The sequence below is a fragment of the Watersipora subatra genome, chromosome 4 (genome assembly GCF_963576615.1).
Source record: "Watersipora subatra chromosome 4, tzWatSuba1.1, whole genome shotgun sequence".
NCBI lineage: Eukaryota > Metazoa > Bryozoa > Gymnolaemata > Cheilostomatida > Watersiporidae > Watersipora > Watersipora subatra.
The window spans coordinates 8,752,741-8,769,466 of record NC_088711.1 but is presented as its reverse complement, the minus strand read 5'-3'; the positions used below and the strand labels follow the sequence as shown (position 1 = coordinate 8,769,466).

The window sequence follows — 16,726 nt, the reverse complement described above, 5'->3', positions numbered from 1 at the left end:
CAAATCAAATATAAGACTTTTCATGAGTTTCAAATTATTACTACTGGTTATCAACTTTACTGTACTACTATTCAGCTACTTACGATGTTTATACAACTGCTATTATTACAACTGTTTATTACAGCTGCTAGCTGCAGTATCAACATTACTGGCTAGGAAAAGCTATAACGCACTAGCTGTGTACCAGCAATGATATACAGTGGGGGCTGTATATCATTGGTACCAAATATCAAATAAAAATCACAGTAGATAAACGTGAAAGTTTTTTGCTAAGCATTGTAACTGTATGTAACCGTTTACCGTTTAACTGTAGGTAATTTTAGGTTGTAGGAAAAGTTATTTTGTTCTTAGCTACTTGAATAGAGTACTACTGAATCTACTGAGTGCTACTGAATCTTAAAGCTCACTTTTCAACTTTTTTACCGAACCTAATGTAAATGATTTAATTAATCAGATATTTAAAATGCAGTCTAAATCAGACATATTTTCTTGGAGGATTTTGCTATTGACTTAAAACACTAATGTATTTTTTCCGGAGTTTTTGTTGAAGATATATATATTTCAAAAATTTTGCACCATGTTTTTATAATATGATTACTATATTGATAATCAAATTGAGCAAAATAATATGATAATTATGCAAAATGTATTTTTGTATATAAAAGAAGGAACTCCCGTAGAACTACTCAAATTTCATGAGTATATTAAGTAATATATCAATTTGATACGATAGAGCCGATAGAAGCAAAAAGATGGAATTTTGAATGATGCGTATCAGATAAACACATTCTTCTCTGCAGCCTGCAATCTTAATTTTGCTCGCTCTGTTGTTCTTTTAATGGTGTGTGCTATATTTAACTACAAGGAGCAATATTGTTAAATCAATAAATAGATTTTAGTGTAACTTTAGTTTGTGTTTTATCACATGTATTAGTTGTGTCAAATTGTTTTATTTTTGGTGACTATGCATTGCGTAAAATAATGACAAGCAACTATGACTGTAAATGTCTGTTGGATATAACCCGTGGTTTAATTTAAGACTTAAAAGTTACCGAGACAGGAATTTTACTTATTTCGTCTAATCCTTAATCTGATGAATATGCGGATTCCCATATTAGTGTAACTATAAGATGTTTATGACTACTACTATTGCGACTGATTGTATATAGTCTAAGAAGTTTCTGGTTTTAGCTGAGTGTGAACCGTCTCTTTAGCTGTAGCTCTAGATTTGTGGATGACTAGCTAATGGCAGGTTGCTTCATTGATTTATTGATTATTCATCAACAAAGGGTGCAATGCATGTATTACAGTATTATATTATGATATAATCAGTGGGATCAAATGTTAGCATTGCGCCTTTATTAGGTTGCTGCATTCATTAGAGGTGTATAATTTTTATTTAGTTAATCCGAAGTGTGCATTCAACACAATGCAGAAAGAGGGTCAAAGTGCAGGACACTATTATTCTTAGAACAAGGTTAGTTCAACTCGGAGTTATCTCCTCATAACTGTAATGCTAGATACATGTACATAAAAAATAGTAAACAGAAACACCATTCTAAAAATAAATTTTACAAAATAATTTCTTTGCAATTAAATAGTTTTATTGATGTTATACAAAAATTTGTTGTCCATGAAAAGAAAAGATGAGGTACTAAACAATCATTTGGAGTGATGTAAGTTGGCGGTGTAATTTAAAGGCACCTGTAATATTTCGTATGCTCTGAGTGAGCTTTTTTGTAGCTTCTATACTTTTACAGGTTGAGTTGCGAGAGTGTGGAGATGACTATCAATAAGTCTGCTTTCAATTGCCATGTGATATAATAGGCATAGACCTATTAACTATACAGTATAGTTAATAGATCTATGTTAAAAGGTTAGGTTAACATGTCTGGTAGGTCCCCATAAAGCTTTTTTGAACTACCTGAGCTCAGAATAGCAATCATTTTTCTCAAATAAATTTAGTTCAAACCACATCAGACAATTGTACATAGCTAATGGAGATCGTGGCAACGTTTAACAGATCCAAGAAAGGTAATAGGCCTATTCCATTTACAGTGGCTATCAGTTGGAAAGAAACTTCTAAAATGTTAAATTCTGATTTTTAGAAAAGCACAGAGAATTTTTGATTGAGGAGATAGAATGAAGCATTACTGAGTTTATTTTGGTATTATTAAAGAGTCATGAAAGAAAGCTCAGGCACATATTAGCTAAATATTATTTCAACTCTATTAAAACCTAATAGTAAATACTGTTACTTCTTTCGTTCTCAGAACAGATCATCTGTTTCCAAGTAAAATGCTTTGAGAAGCTTTTCTCTTTAGACATTGTAGCCATAGGGAAAAAACGTGACACAGTTCCTTACAGTGAACCTTCAAAGTTACTGAATAACATAACAGACTTTGAAACTGATCAATTCCAGCAAATAAACAGATCAAACAAGTTTAATATGAAAGAACGCTGTAACTTGTCGGTTACACATCACAGATAAGCTTTCTAATTATTATATCATACACTAAATGTCGATTTTGATTTTTTTTACAAGTAGCATTTCATTAAGTTTTTCTCTATTCACTAAATTTGTTAAACATATTTCGCTCTCGAGATATGATTGGCTATAGTTAAGATATTCGCTGCTTAATCAAAATTCAAAGGGCACTCGAAGTGAACTGTGGGTCTCAGACCTTTTGCTATCTCAGATCTTATTGGTCATTTCAAGTGTCATTTTATTTTCAATGTCCAATGTAACAAAAGAGTGCCTGTGATGCCACCAGTTGCTCGCCCTTTGTAACATGTAGCACGATACCGTCCAATGGTCCAGCTGGTAACGTGATTGTATGACGATAATTGTATGCAGATAGTGTATGGATGAATCAGAACCCCTGAGGATAGCTGTTATTGTACTTGTCTGCACTAGTTAGTCTATGCTGTCACTGATTTATGTGATTTTAGTAAAGAGCCTTTGTCAGTCTTCTCATATCAGTGAGATGAAAGATGAGGAGATGTTTCGTAGCAGCAAAAGTTCTCCCCACCTGGTGCACAGGTTCGTTTTTTTTGTAGCATGATATCTTTGTGTCTATATATATATAGTGAATGCTTGTTTCTACACTAGCTGTTACTGCGTAGATGTGATGCTATCAATATAGTATTTCGTGGAGGTTTCTTTTATATTTTATGCGTTGGAGTTTACTGTCTCTAGTTTGTACCGTATCCATCCAAATCTGACATAGCTAAAAATGTTAAAATCTGCCTATCGATATCTTCTTATTCCTTTAAAATTTTGTCAAAAACGATAAAATGACGGTTAAGCATTCTTTATTAAATTCATGAAAAAATGGAACAAATATGTTTTAAAATGACCGATCTTGCTGTGTGGATGAATAGTGACATTACTTTTCTTTCTGAAGAAGAAGCTGTTAGTCAGAAGTGGGAGTCAGAGCAGCACTTATTGATTGCCATAATAAGCTGTCGTATTTTAAGATTACATCATACGCCACTACGTATTACAAGGGATAACTGGGTGCGTGTGAGGGCACTAGTTTCTCTAGTTCAGTGAAGCGGTCAGCTTCCTCCAATGACCGCGCTTGCTTGTCTGGATCGCGTCATGTAGTGGTAGCTGTTTTACTATAATCGTATGGTCTGATAATTTCTACTGCTAGCTGGTTGGCTATTTCTAAGTGCCAATCAATGATTTTAACTGCCAACTGAACAACACCAATACACGTGTACCTTCCCATACACATTTCATAGTTTCATCAGACTGTTGAAGAGTAGCCGCTTGATCCATGGCGTCTTACTAGAATATTCTAAGGCAAATGGAACTATTACATTTAGGCTAGTAGTCATTACAACATTCATTATGGACTCAGTGAAGTATACACTCATTCAAAATGGTGATTGTAGAGTTAGTGAAGACGGGGTAAGCAATGGACTCACACCACTTGATGCTCATCAATTTAATAGCGAGAAAGCTTTGAAGAAAGAGGAAAGAAAAAGGACTATAAGTGTTAACAGCGTTACACAGACAGCAAATGGCAGCGTCGTGAAATTACCAAGACTTCACATTCCTGGTGAGACTGGAGAACTCGCTGGTCTGTCATCGGAGTTGGGCAGTGCCGATAGTCCCGATGAACACCAGCCGGAGCTACAGGCTATAGCACCTGACAAGTTAAAAAAGGTCTACGCTCAGGTAAGTTATGTCATGCCGAGTATAGCCTCAAAGTGAGACATTCTATTTAGCAAAGTTCTAAATGCACTTAATAAAGTCAGGTAGAAGTTCATTTAACGCCTATGAGTATCCTAAGGTTTTAGTGAATGTCTCTCTTTGTTTCTGGTTGAAATGTTCATGTGCGACTATCACTTGTCTAATGTGGTGTTGTTTATCATTTGCTGCTTACAATCAACTGACTCAGGTAAAAGGGTCCGTTGGTCAGGCTGCTGGCTTAGAGTTCTCACATGATGCTTCAGCGGCTCCTCAGACCAGGCTGTGTTGTCTTCAAGATGCATTACACTCATTAAATTGTTTTATGGTGAAACCCACAGTGATTGTACATCAGCCATTGTTGTGTAATCTCAGGGTGATCTTTGATGTTCATTTTCTATTTTGGTTGATCACAAAAATAATGGTTATAATCGTCAGTTTATTGGTTCCACTTAACCATTCAAAACTCCAAAAAGGACCCTCTTTGCTTATAGAATTATTTCAGGAGCTGTAAGTTAACAAAAATAATTTGAAACAAACACTTTCTGCTGACCCTTGTGTCAATACCATCAAAAGAATCTGACAAACAAATCGCTGCCGAACATAAGTCTCACAAAAGTTGTTTTTCATCAGCTTTGCACTGTTAACATTGTTAGCAATAAATTTTAGCACTGTTAACATCGCTAACAATAAGTGTTAACATTATTAACAATAAATGTTAACAATGTTAACATTGTTCAGAACTTGAGACAGCTCAACACTTTTATTTGCCATGCATATTTGTTTTTGCAATGCTTTCTGGTTATAACAGGAATATACTGTAGGACCACACATGGTGTTTTATTGAAACAAAGGTGAAAGTTTTAATAGACAATTATTTGTTTAATTTGTTATTCGCGGTTATATGTTGTGTTTACATTGCTCTAGTTATACTATGATTTATAAGGATTTACTGTAAGAAAATTACAAAAAATTTGTTGTCATTTCGCATGAGCATCAGCTCAGAAGACATCTGATAAGTTTTCTAAAAGACTTTCTGTCAAAATCTATGTGGACCTACGGTTTGTTCAGTGTATTCGGTAGAGTATTATAAGTGCGTGTGCTGGGAGTCGTGTTACGTTACAATTCTCTTACTAGGAGCACAAACTTATTATTCCTGTGCCGGAAACTTTGACCAGATTACCAAGATAAGATAATTTCATTGATATTTTATTTAGGAAGATGATATGTACACGCTGCCGACAGCGTTGAACAAGACACCGCTGCTAGTCTGATATCTCACTACTTTATTGTAGATAAAGGCGAAGAAGATCAAATACAAGTTGATATTTGCCACGACTGTCATAACAACACTCATTATGGCCTATGCGTCTACTCTGTTCCCATGGTTCATCCCGTACTACCACACCGTTGCCTTCCCTTTTCTCTACCTTATCAGGGTCATTATGTACACGTAAGTTTTTTATTCTTTCAAATATTATCTTTATACTTATATACTATACATAAAGTATATACTTATAGTTTATACCAGGAGTAGGGAACCTATGGCTCTCGAGCCATATGTGGCTCTTTTGATGATTGCATCCCCCGTCTGTTTAAGTACCAACAAACGAGGGTTGTCTATAGTGATCCCTCACCATCTATACACCTAGGAGTCGCTACAATCCACTGGCTTCCGTGTGAAGTACTGAGGCTTAATTCTGAACAATGAAAGGTTTGACATGCCTTCCTGTCACGTCTCTTTTCTTATATCAGTGAGGTATTGACACTGAGCCATGGCCAGAGAAGTGCCCGATTCATATTAAGCAATGCAGCGAACATAATGATAACCTGCAGCGATTTGAGGAAGAGTTCATGAGTGATAACAGGCTTTAGTTATTTTAATGTTAAAGCAAAGTTTATCAAAGATACGCAACTTGTTGGGGGCAGTCATCAGGGAGTGATTCATAGATGCGCTAATAAAATAATCGTTTTCCAGTTTTTCTCTTCAGTGCATAACACAGACTAGGTTGTACAGAGATCACAGCTAGTCAGAGAGGCATCCAGCTGCTGTTGGGAGAGAGTGTTTTTTAGACTATGTTTTGAATATTCAGTCTCATGTATGACAGTTTGATACTCTATCCTGTATCCCACACAGAACCTTCTGTTATCATGACCAAGATAGATACCTTTTTAAACGGTAACTGTCCAAAATAATCTCAAATCACCTCATCGTGGTATCTATATTTGATCCTTCTTGTTAACAACATCAAATTTATATACTCCATCTCTGATATACATAAATTTCTATATTCTATCTCTACTAGATCCGTGCACTTTGCAGTTTGCACTGTCACAAAAATATTGATAAGAATGGACTATTAGCCTCACCCTCATTTGAATAGTGTACTCAGTGCTGATCAGCTGATGGGTTGGCCTGTCATTTACATTAGAGTTTTTTCCTAGCGTGGACTTTCTCTTCCAGTCGCCTGAAGTGGGTGCCATAAATAGGTCAGCATACAGCAATGCCGTGATTCTTGTGCACAGCGTTGTATATTTTTGGATGCCCTTAGTTGCCTGCTGGGACCACACATGATTTATACACAAATCACTGTTACTACCTCTCACTCCTAAAAGTCCCCCCTAGAGAATATGACTGAGCTGGCAGACCAGCTATATGGTCCAAAGAATTGAGTCCCATAAGAATTTACTAGATTGTTCGTAAGAAATGATTTTTATAGCAATCTCCTCAACCTTGGACCTTGTTTCAATTGGCCTGGTGAGGCTAAAGGAAGCAGCATTCTGTCTTTAGCCTTTCAAACAATTTCGTTCCTTCATCAATTTTATCTTAGAGTTGCCTCTTTTGTGTATTTCTGCTATTCCAAAGAAGTATGACTGAAAATTTTTGCTGGTTTCAAGAAATACCTTTTCCATTATCCGGCTTACGTTAAAAATAAAGTTCAAATTTTTTCGTGGTTGGCCTTTCAAACAATGCTTTGTCGCAGCACTGCAGACAGCACATGTTTTGCAGCTCCTCATGTAATGGTTCATAAAATCATAAATAACCTCTACTTGTGATGTTACAAAGTATGTAGTTATTGCTGTGTTATCATTCTTAAATTCTCTCAATTATGCTGCCTTGCTAAGTATACTACTGCAATACTTATAGGCTATAGTATGTTGCTTTTCCAAAATTTTGTAAACAACAAATCTTATTTTTTTTCTAAAATTTAAAGGAAACTTTCTTGATTATTATGAAAAAGTTAGCAGAATGAGAAGTTAAAATGAGAAAATTTTTAGCTTCTGTTTATGTGCTCACATGAACAACTGTTTATGCGCTCACATGAACTACTGTTTATGCACTCACATGAACTACTGTTTATGCACTCACATGAACTACTGTTTATGCGCTCACATGAACAACTGTTTATGCGTCCACTTGAACTACTGTTTATGTGCTCACATGAACTACTGTTTATGCGCTCACATGAACTACTGTTTATGCGCTCACATGAACAACTGTTTATGCGCTCACATGAACTACTGTTTATGCGCTCACATGAACTACTGTTTATGCGCTCACATGAACTACTGTTTATGCGCTCACATGAACTACTGCAAAGGCAGCTATAAATATTGATCTTCAGCAGTATTAAATGGTAGGTCTCGGTTGGCTAATCAAAACATGCAGTAGTTCTAGCATAACTCAAAATGTAAAAATTTAGTGTTTCTCAGTTTTTTAAACTCTCATGTTACTCCCCATCCCATAAAATACTCCTTTGTGTATGTGTGACATACGACTGCAGTAGTTGACCTTTGTACAACTACCAGATAAATATTGCCAGCTGATCTAACAGCATTCCGGAATCTTTGTATTTTATCAGTCGATGAGATAAGACGTTTATTACAAATATGTTTGAGTTGTTTTTTAGTCTGTTTGATCACTGGTATTGTTACTATTATACACTAACATTATTGTAATCTGTAATAATTACTTATTGTAAAAAAACTGGCAAAAAATGCATTATTACAGCCGTATTCTAGTGTCTTGAATAAATATTGAACGAGTAGTTATTGGCAGGTTGTCAGCCAAGGCACAGACACTAGACATAGACACTAGACATAGAGAATGAAGAGAAACAATGAGTAGAAAAGCAATGTCAGATTGTTATCCTAATATTGTTGGGTTATTCGTAATCTCAGTTCAAGCTTCATTTCGTATTGACAAGAGCAAAGTTTGCCTTGGGTCCAAAGTTCTCTTGCTGGCTTAGGTCCAATTTTTTAGGTTATCTCTGCCTTGTTCATTGCTCTAATTCAGTTTGCAAATACGCATTAGCTAGTCTCAGCAATATTACTTAGACTATATGTGAAATATGTTAAAATTATCAAAATTCTGTAAATTTAACATTGTTCGCTCTTTAACCATTATGTGAGATTTACTCAGCTTTTGGCACAAATTTCACCCCTTGGTTACTAACCATAGAAGAACTTTCTAGGAAGTAAGTTTGTGCAGTCGCAGGATTCGTATTCTGGTTGGTTGAAATCTTTTTTACCAGAACTGGAGTTCTACCACTATTCGCTGTCTGTAGAGGCAGTCTTTGTAACACTCTTGTTGTTGCTTTATTTCCAATGTTTACTCTGGCAGCAATGCCATTGGCTAATCTTTACTATAATAAGAGTCTTGCCCGTTGGTCTATTCTAAGCCACAATGGGAGGTTGAAAAAAGATTGCATTGTATGGGATTTTAACCCACACACTACCACCTGTCCCAATTGTTCGCCCTCTATGGTTTAGAATAAATATGCAGTCAGCGAGTACGTGTGCCGATCTCTCCCGCTGTAACAGACTGCTAGGGTAGTAGCATGCGATAAGAAAAAACTGGTTTAGTACCACATTCAGTAACTCAGTGTGTTGCATACACGTAGGTTTTATAAGCTTATAATCGCTATGCGATGTTTTTGCGAGTGTGTAGGATTTTTATGGCATGCAAGAATCAAGTCAAAAAAACCTCTTTCAACCGGAATAGGGTTTGTGTTGACAACTTATCCAGACTTGTATGTAAAAACAATAACCTTGCTCTTTTTTATTTGCAGGAAAAGTCACTGGCAACTCTACTGTTTAGACTTCTGCTACGTAGCCAATGTCGTACTTCTTGTGTTCTGCTGGTGAGTAACTCGCATCCTCAGCTCACTCCTAGTACAGCACACAAATTGAAGTAAGAGGCACTTGTGGAGCAGAATTTTATATGAGCTCTTAGCTCGCTAAACCAAGCTGTATTGTGGGTAGATTAAGATGCCTTGGTTTATGACATGCCTTCATCTAGGCTTTTGAGTTCTACTCAGTTTTCACTATTGTTGTCTATTAGATGATTTGTACTTTCTGCTTTATAGGAGTTTTCATTCCATGAAGAGGCATTCCTCAGCTGCTTTTACTTGTAGTTTTACTATGTATTGCTCAAAGACCTGGTTACAAATACCAAATATGCTGAATAGAGATTAAAACAGCCAGAATACAAATTTGTCCTGATGTTATCTTTGTACCAAAAAATTGATTTTTTTTCCGTGATCTCCAGTCCCTTAGTATTTTCATCAATTGAAGAGCAGCCGACTCCAATCCTCCATGCAAAATTTGTGTGCAGATATTGTTTATTTTAGCCAATTAATTGATTAAACGGTAGATGGAAGATTTAGTGAAATTAACTTTATATCAATCTCAAATAGCTCGAATCATTATTTTGTTTGCTACATTGGCATTTATGCTTTATGGAATTATTATTGAACTATTATATTATATTGAAACTATTATATTATTATTGAACTTGGAATATCAAACTTGTAGGGCGCTTCCAAGATATGAAGCTTTGTTTGGTGTGGTGTTCGGAGTCATCGTTGGTCCTGTGGCTATAGCAGTGCTCGTCTTTCGTAACTCTATTGTCTTCCACGATTATGACAGAATGACATCAGCTTACATACATCTTATACCAAATCTCGCAGTATACCTGTAAGTAACGGCTATAGTGTCAATACTTTACTACTTACTGAAATTACCCATTGGGTCTAAGGAAGTTCACGACTGCAGCATTACCTTGAGATATGAGCTTCATGCATTTCGGAACCGAGCTCATATGTCAATTCACTTGTATCTCAAGTCAATTTTTCTTATAAAAAATAATTTGAAGCACATTAATCCGTTTTTTGTTTTCGTTTTCTTTTTTGTTCCATCTTGGCTCTTTCTTCCTTGCTTTCATCTTCACTTTTAGCTGACCATTTTAAATCCTTTTTGATCCGGCCAGAAAGACTAAGTGATGCTGTTCCCGTAAGCGGCTTCTCGCATACTCGTCTACCGCATCAGGAACTGTCTTGTATGCTTGTATCTCAAATTTGTCTCATATTTCAAGGCAAAAATTTGCTCGGAATTTTCCTTGTATTCCTACTTTATCATATTTCGGGACACTCGTATATCAAGTTATTACTGTAGTTCTATACAGTATATAAATGCAGAGTCATAAATAAAGGATCTATAAACTGGTTAAATTTAAAGACTTCCTCTCCAAATATTATGTTAAAAATTGTATTCATGAGATCGTATATAAATTTTATTTTCACTCATTTTTTATGTGTCACAAATCGGCCATGTTCAGCATTGTGGTACCTCTCACTAGCCTTTATTATCATACAATTCACGCTGTCACATCTACTCACTTTGTGCAGGCTCAAGTGGTACCCAGAGGATACATCCAAGTTCTGGTACTTCCATCCCAATCACACGTTTGCAGACATATCTATGTACGAGAGTACAAATAGCACAATGGCTGCCTACGTGCCAAATGTCGATCCAAGCTGGTTTTGGATCGTGGCTATTCCCCTTTGTTGGTATATAATACACACTGTAAGTACAGAGAGGATAACTAGCGAAGTAGACCTTATGTGAGATGTATATAAATATACTGTTGATCGATAAAATTTTGGCCAAGTCGGCTGTCAGGTTTCTGCCTCAACCGCTATATCAGCTGAGCCAATTTTCATTTTTTTGAAATTTTAAGTAGATCACATAATTTATATGTTAGCCCCATAGAGTTATTGCAATCAAAACATTGAGCATTTTGCGATAGTTTGTTTCTATTGTTATAAAGTAGAACTATTTTTAACCAGTGTTATGATGATTATAAATCTCCACTTTTAGCTTGGATTGTCAACTAAAAATGGGATGTAAATTTTCGTAAAGCTAGTCTTTCTTCTTTTACCATTAGCACATTTCAGCATGAGCTAGATGATCAGCACACATTTTGAATGAGCTGGAATTTCTTCTCACTCTATAATCATTAGCGCAAGTTATAACGTGCTGCATTGTCTAGTTTCCAAAATCTTCTCAAAGCTAAATATTGTTTTTATGCATTTTAACTCTCATTAAAATTTAACATTCATGAAATCAATGAGTACAGGAATACATAATAACATGCCTTTGATTAGCATTAATACTAATGCGTGTCTTGTCTTCCCATACATCGGCAGGCAACTCCTCAACAGAGACTTATGACTCAATCATCGCAATGACTAAACATGATAAACATAAAAATTATTTATAAGCTTTATTCAATATTAATATAACGGGTAATAAGTAAATTTTGTATTTTTACAGAAACATGCATAGTCTGGGGAATGGACTCAGAGCTAGGTATTTTTGTGAATAAGATATTTAGTATGGTTCTTTAAACTTACCTGCATATACCTCCTCTGTTGCAGATTTTATACATGGTCATAGAAAACCTTTGCTTTAAGGACCCCAAATATTTAACCAGCTACAGATGGCTGAGCAGTAATAAGAAATCAGCAATATACCATATACTAACTCTGGGTGGTCGCATCACCAAGTGAGTACATTAGAGTTGTCTGTTCAGTTACATTTACAGTGGCCCCGGGTTATGGCATCTCTGCCAAACAGTTTTTTTGCCTTACAAAGTGGAGTACGAAGTTTTTCCAACCCCTTTTTACGGCATTTTTCTCGCCATATGACATCAACAATTGGCCATTAAATGGGTAATTATGCAAAAGGCTGCTTTAGAGAACAGCATCGCTCGGTCTGTTTTGACGAATAAGTCTGAAAATGATTTAACAAGGCTGGCTAAAAGTTATAGCGAAAGCGAAGCAAAAAGCATCAAGCCGAAAACGGATAATAAAAAATTAAGACGACGACAAACTTAAAGGTTGACTTGCAACAAAATTCACATTACAGTTATTTGGTATCAAAAGATTCACCATGTCTTACTCTGCTTTGTTGTAGGTGCAAAATATGTGGAAATGTGATTACAAGCTCTTAAAAGCTCAAAAACAAACAGTTAATCGCAGCCTTCACGAAAACGCCGTAGATTGGAATCCCTTTCCAAAATGGTTCAAATGGGACGTAATTGAACACGATGGCTTCTGTTTACACTTTCATGCAACCTCATTCGTCAAAATATTTTTACTAATATACTTGACGCATTCAATAAAACCATGTCTATTGTCCTTACGCGTCTATTTCATCATTATTGTAATGCTGCAACTTTGAGCACTGATATCTCAAAACTTATCGTAAAAATTCGTTTAACTTCTTAACCTTAGCTTGAAGGAGTGCATATTACCCTCTAAATGAAATAAATGGAATAAAGGGATTCCAATCTACGGCGTTTTTGTGATGGCTGCGATTAACCATTCGTTTTTGAGCTTTTAAGAGCTTGTAATCACATTTCCACATATTTTGCACCTACAACACAGCAGAGTAAGACATGGTGAACCTTTTGATACCAAATAACTGTAACATGAATTTTTTGCAAGTCAACCTTTAAGTTTATTAAATGATTACAACTTAGCGTTAAGTGTGCGTTTAGTAATGTAAATTCATTTAAGTTAAATTCAAAGTTTTTGTTATACTACGTAGCGTCACAAAAGTCTAGTGTATCACACACGTTGCTGTCAAGTTTCTTTCACACCGCCATTAGCCTTTACGTCTGTCCCGGAGACAAAAGCTCCATACAGTACTGTACATAGTAATGTTTCATGTTATTACAGATCATAATCACATGTTGACATCATGACATCACATCATGACATGTTCGCCTTACGATCCCAACACCGGAAAACGAATTAATGTCGTATGGCGGAGACCCACTGTATTTTGTATCATATTTGTTACGTAATCAGGCAGTAATATAAACATTTTCTGTTGGCAGTTTGCTTCATTTTATTTACATTTCCATAAGTAGCAAATAATCACTTCTTGTTTAAAGGCATACTGATAGCGCCTTGTGAAAGAGTTGTACATCGATATAGGAAAAACGACCGAATGAGAATGATAGAACTGTTTGCATTATTTCTTTCAGGCAGAAAAAGGTGAAGCTATCCTGGCTCTTGTTCAATTTACTCTATGGAATGATCAGCATACTGGTAGCAAGACTATGCTATGAGTACCAGATAGCCCACACTGTATACATAATATTACTCTATGCCATTGCCATATACAATGGTGCCAGCTTTTATATCGATGTCTTCGCCAAGCGAGGTTTGGGTGTCACCAATGAGTAATTTCTAAAATTGCCATAATGTGCTATGCACGCCTTAATTTACAAATAAAACATGATAAATTTTAAATTTGCTTTTGTGCAAAGAGCTCTATTTTTGCTACATGGAGTTTTAATCCTTGTTTTCGTAGTTCTACATGTACTTGCCACTTGCCATATGCAATATTAGTTATGTTCTATATTTTTAATGAATGTACAATATGATCATGTACAGAAATGTGCACTTTATCAGTGTTTTTCTACCTCAGCTCAGTGCATGAGGTGCCGAATTTTTTGTTGATGTTTGAATAAAGACGATAAACACCTACCCTGCCTGTCCATATATGTACTGTAACTAGTTGAATGGCGGGCGTTGCACAGGTAATAAGAAACAGTTTATAAACAGTGGCAGGTAATGTAGTTGCCATTGGCTAAGTTGACTATTCAGTCAATGGCAAAATTAGCAAATTGGCTAATTTGAATAACTTGGGCTAATCACTACAACTGGTAACTTACTATTATAAGATACTTGAAGTCGGCTTGTAATCGTTACGTTACACATCATGATCTCTCCCACAATCATGATCCTAAAGCATGCTAGCATTTTAACCAATAGTACATGTATTTTTGCAAGCGCTTCAAAGTTCAAGCAGGCATACTTTAACTGATGTAATGAATATGACCACAATTATTCCATTGTATAGCAATGTAAATGAGCCAAGATAGATTCATTGAGCCATTATCTCAGCATGTTTTTGCTATTAAAAAGCTAAAAGGGTCAACAACTCACAAGGATTACAAATACATTTATCTCAACCCGCCAGGGTATCTTTAGTCCAAGCTGCCAGTGCATATATAGTAGTAGTATATACTGTATAGCATTGATGTTTAACAATCCTCTGGCAATAGGATGTAGCCTTGCTCTGTAGACCTTTACCTACCACATTGAGAAGTTACCTTTATCTTCTATATACATATATCAGTGTTTGTTGGTCTGTCGTTTATTTGTCCAGTTAGAGTGGTAAAGTTTTAGGAATGAAAAATCTGCTGCGCACTGGATTTAGGCTCGAATCCTTCAGGCCTGCAGGCAGACATCCTATCTACTTGGCCAAGTGGCTACATTTACATGTATGTAAATATATATATACATATATGTATATATTCACATGCGTGTATACATACACATGCAAATATACACATGGGTATTATTTTATGTACGTATACATATGTTTATATATATGTATGTCTACATCTATTAATACATTTTTCAAAGTATGTCTGTCTGTCATACCGGCTATAGCTATTATTTTACTGATGCGGCCACGCGTTATTGATGCCCCTGTTAAGAAAGATTTCTCGTAAGGTTCAATTACGATATCTGGGGTCAAAGCCAATTCTTCTCACGCGAACAATTACACCGAAATATTTTGGGACCTAAGTATATGCAACGCGAAGCTTCTTCGTCTTTTATCGTTAGGGCAAATTTGTTCGGCCCACGAAATCAACAATAATTTATTTCGAACTTGAAAATTGCCGATTAGTGTACCGATTATATATATTATTAAAAATACACGTCCCTGAACTCACCATGGCCAGTTTTCCGTTATCCAGTATATCTCGTATCCATTATAATAAACACGATTAACTAACGTAAATGATAAAATCTCTGTTAAAAGTTTGAGGTTTACTAAAATACATACTAAAACTTCCTTCAAGTATGCGTTTAGTAAATTAAATTTGTCTAAGTTAAATTCAGCATTTAGGTTGCACGTCTGTCTCAAAGGTAAGTTAGTTCATTGTAATGTTATATCTTGCAGATCATACCACAAAATGAACCAAAGTCATAGTAGGCACCTGATGATACCTTAGTAGGTATGATGATTTTTACAAGGTGATTGCATTAGATAATGACTATGGGTTTTTATACCACTCTATGTACATCTATAACCTACGAAATTTTCGCATGCTAGTTTTTGCATGCCAACGCTAAAACGAACTGAAATCATATAATTGTATACCAAATAATTTGATTGTAATCATAGCAAAATAAACTATATTTAGCCATTACTCTCTAATGGGTTCACATTTAAACACCTTTAAATTTTTATTTTTCCTTCCAATTTATTTCAACAAAACACTTCTTTCAAGCTATGAAATTTTAAACTTACAGCTGTTTGAAAACTTTTACAGTTGGTTTATTCATTTTCAATTTAGTTGTTCTACACAAAACCATTTCCCCATGATATGAAGTTTTAAGTTACAGTTGTTTGACAAAGGTTGAAAACCTTTAGTTGCTTTCATTTTCTCTCCTAATTTATTTTAACTACACAAAGCATTTCTCTCATGATATGTAGTTTGAAAGTTAGAATGGCAAATGGTGTTATATGTTAAATACAAATCAATTTTCTGTTCAGACTTTATTACTCGGACACACCGGGTAGCACAGCTAGTATATATATATATTTCCTAAAGTTTGTGTGTGTATATGTGTATGTCTAGCCACAGCTATTAAAATCTTGGAACAAAGAATTTGTATCGCAGCAGATTTTATCTTGGACTCTCCCTTTCACCAATCTAATGCCTTACCAATTAAGCCACATGAGCTTGGTGATAGGTGATATACATGTATGTATATGAACATGTACGTTATGTACATGTATGTCGTTATATGGGTAAAAATACGCTCCAGCTCTCCGTTATGACACGTCATGGAGGGCAGTGGCGTAATTTTACGCGCTCAATCGTGAGAGCAAGTAGTTAGCTCTTATTAGTAAGCTTACTCAAATTATTCATCAGCAATGTGCCAGGCTAATAGCAAGTGGCCGGCAACTACATTACCCTTCATTGTTTATAGGCTGATTTTTAATACCCGGGCGATGCCAAGCATCTATCTTGTATGCATATACATACATATATGTGAAACAGGCTATCAACTCTCACAATCAGAAGCTACTATCACTGAACAATCAAGAAACAGCTAATCTTGGCTGCAATTGCAGAAATAAGAACAC

The 16,726-nt window shown here is 35.5% G+C and overlaps 1 protein-coding gene across 1 annotated transcript; it reads left to right on the top strand.

The window, feature by feature from the left end:
- The first annotated feature begins 1,408 nt into the window (after nucleotides 1–1,408).
- On the top strand, nucleotides 1,409–14,043 carry LOC137393605 (uncharacterized). Its single transcript, XM_068080236.1, has 9 exons — nucleotides 1,409–1,477; nucleotides 2,953–3,043; nucleotides 3,904–4,189; nucleotides 5,497–5,654; nucleotides 9,274–9,345; nucleotides 10,019–10,180; nucleotides 10,891–11,068; nucleotides 11,923–12,050; nucleotides 13,539–14,043. Exons 2-9 carry the CDS (start codon nucleotides 2,988–2,990, stop codon nucleotides 13,738–13,740), a joined length of 1,242 nt encoding a protein of 413 aa, XP_067936337.1. The 5' UTR covers nucleotides 1,409–1,477; nucleotides 2,953–2,987; the 3' UTR covers nucleotides 13,741–14,043.
- Nucleotides 14,044–16,726: the final 2,683 nt, after the last annotated feature.

Coding starts and splice junctions, on each gene's coding strand:
- LOC137393605 (XM_068080236.1), top strand. CDS start 2,988: ATGAAAGATGAGGAGATGTTTCGTAGCAGCAAAAGTTCTCCCCACCTG. Junction 9,346..10,018: donor GTACTTCTTGTGTTCTGCTG/GTGAGTAACTCG, acceptor TCAAACTTGTAG/GGCGCTTCCAAGATATGAAG. Junction 11,069..11,922: donor GTTGGTATATAATACACACT/GTAAGTACAGAG, acceptor CCTCTGTTGCAG/ATTTTATACATGGTCATAGA.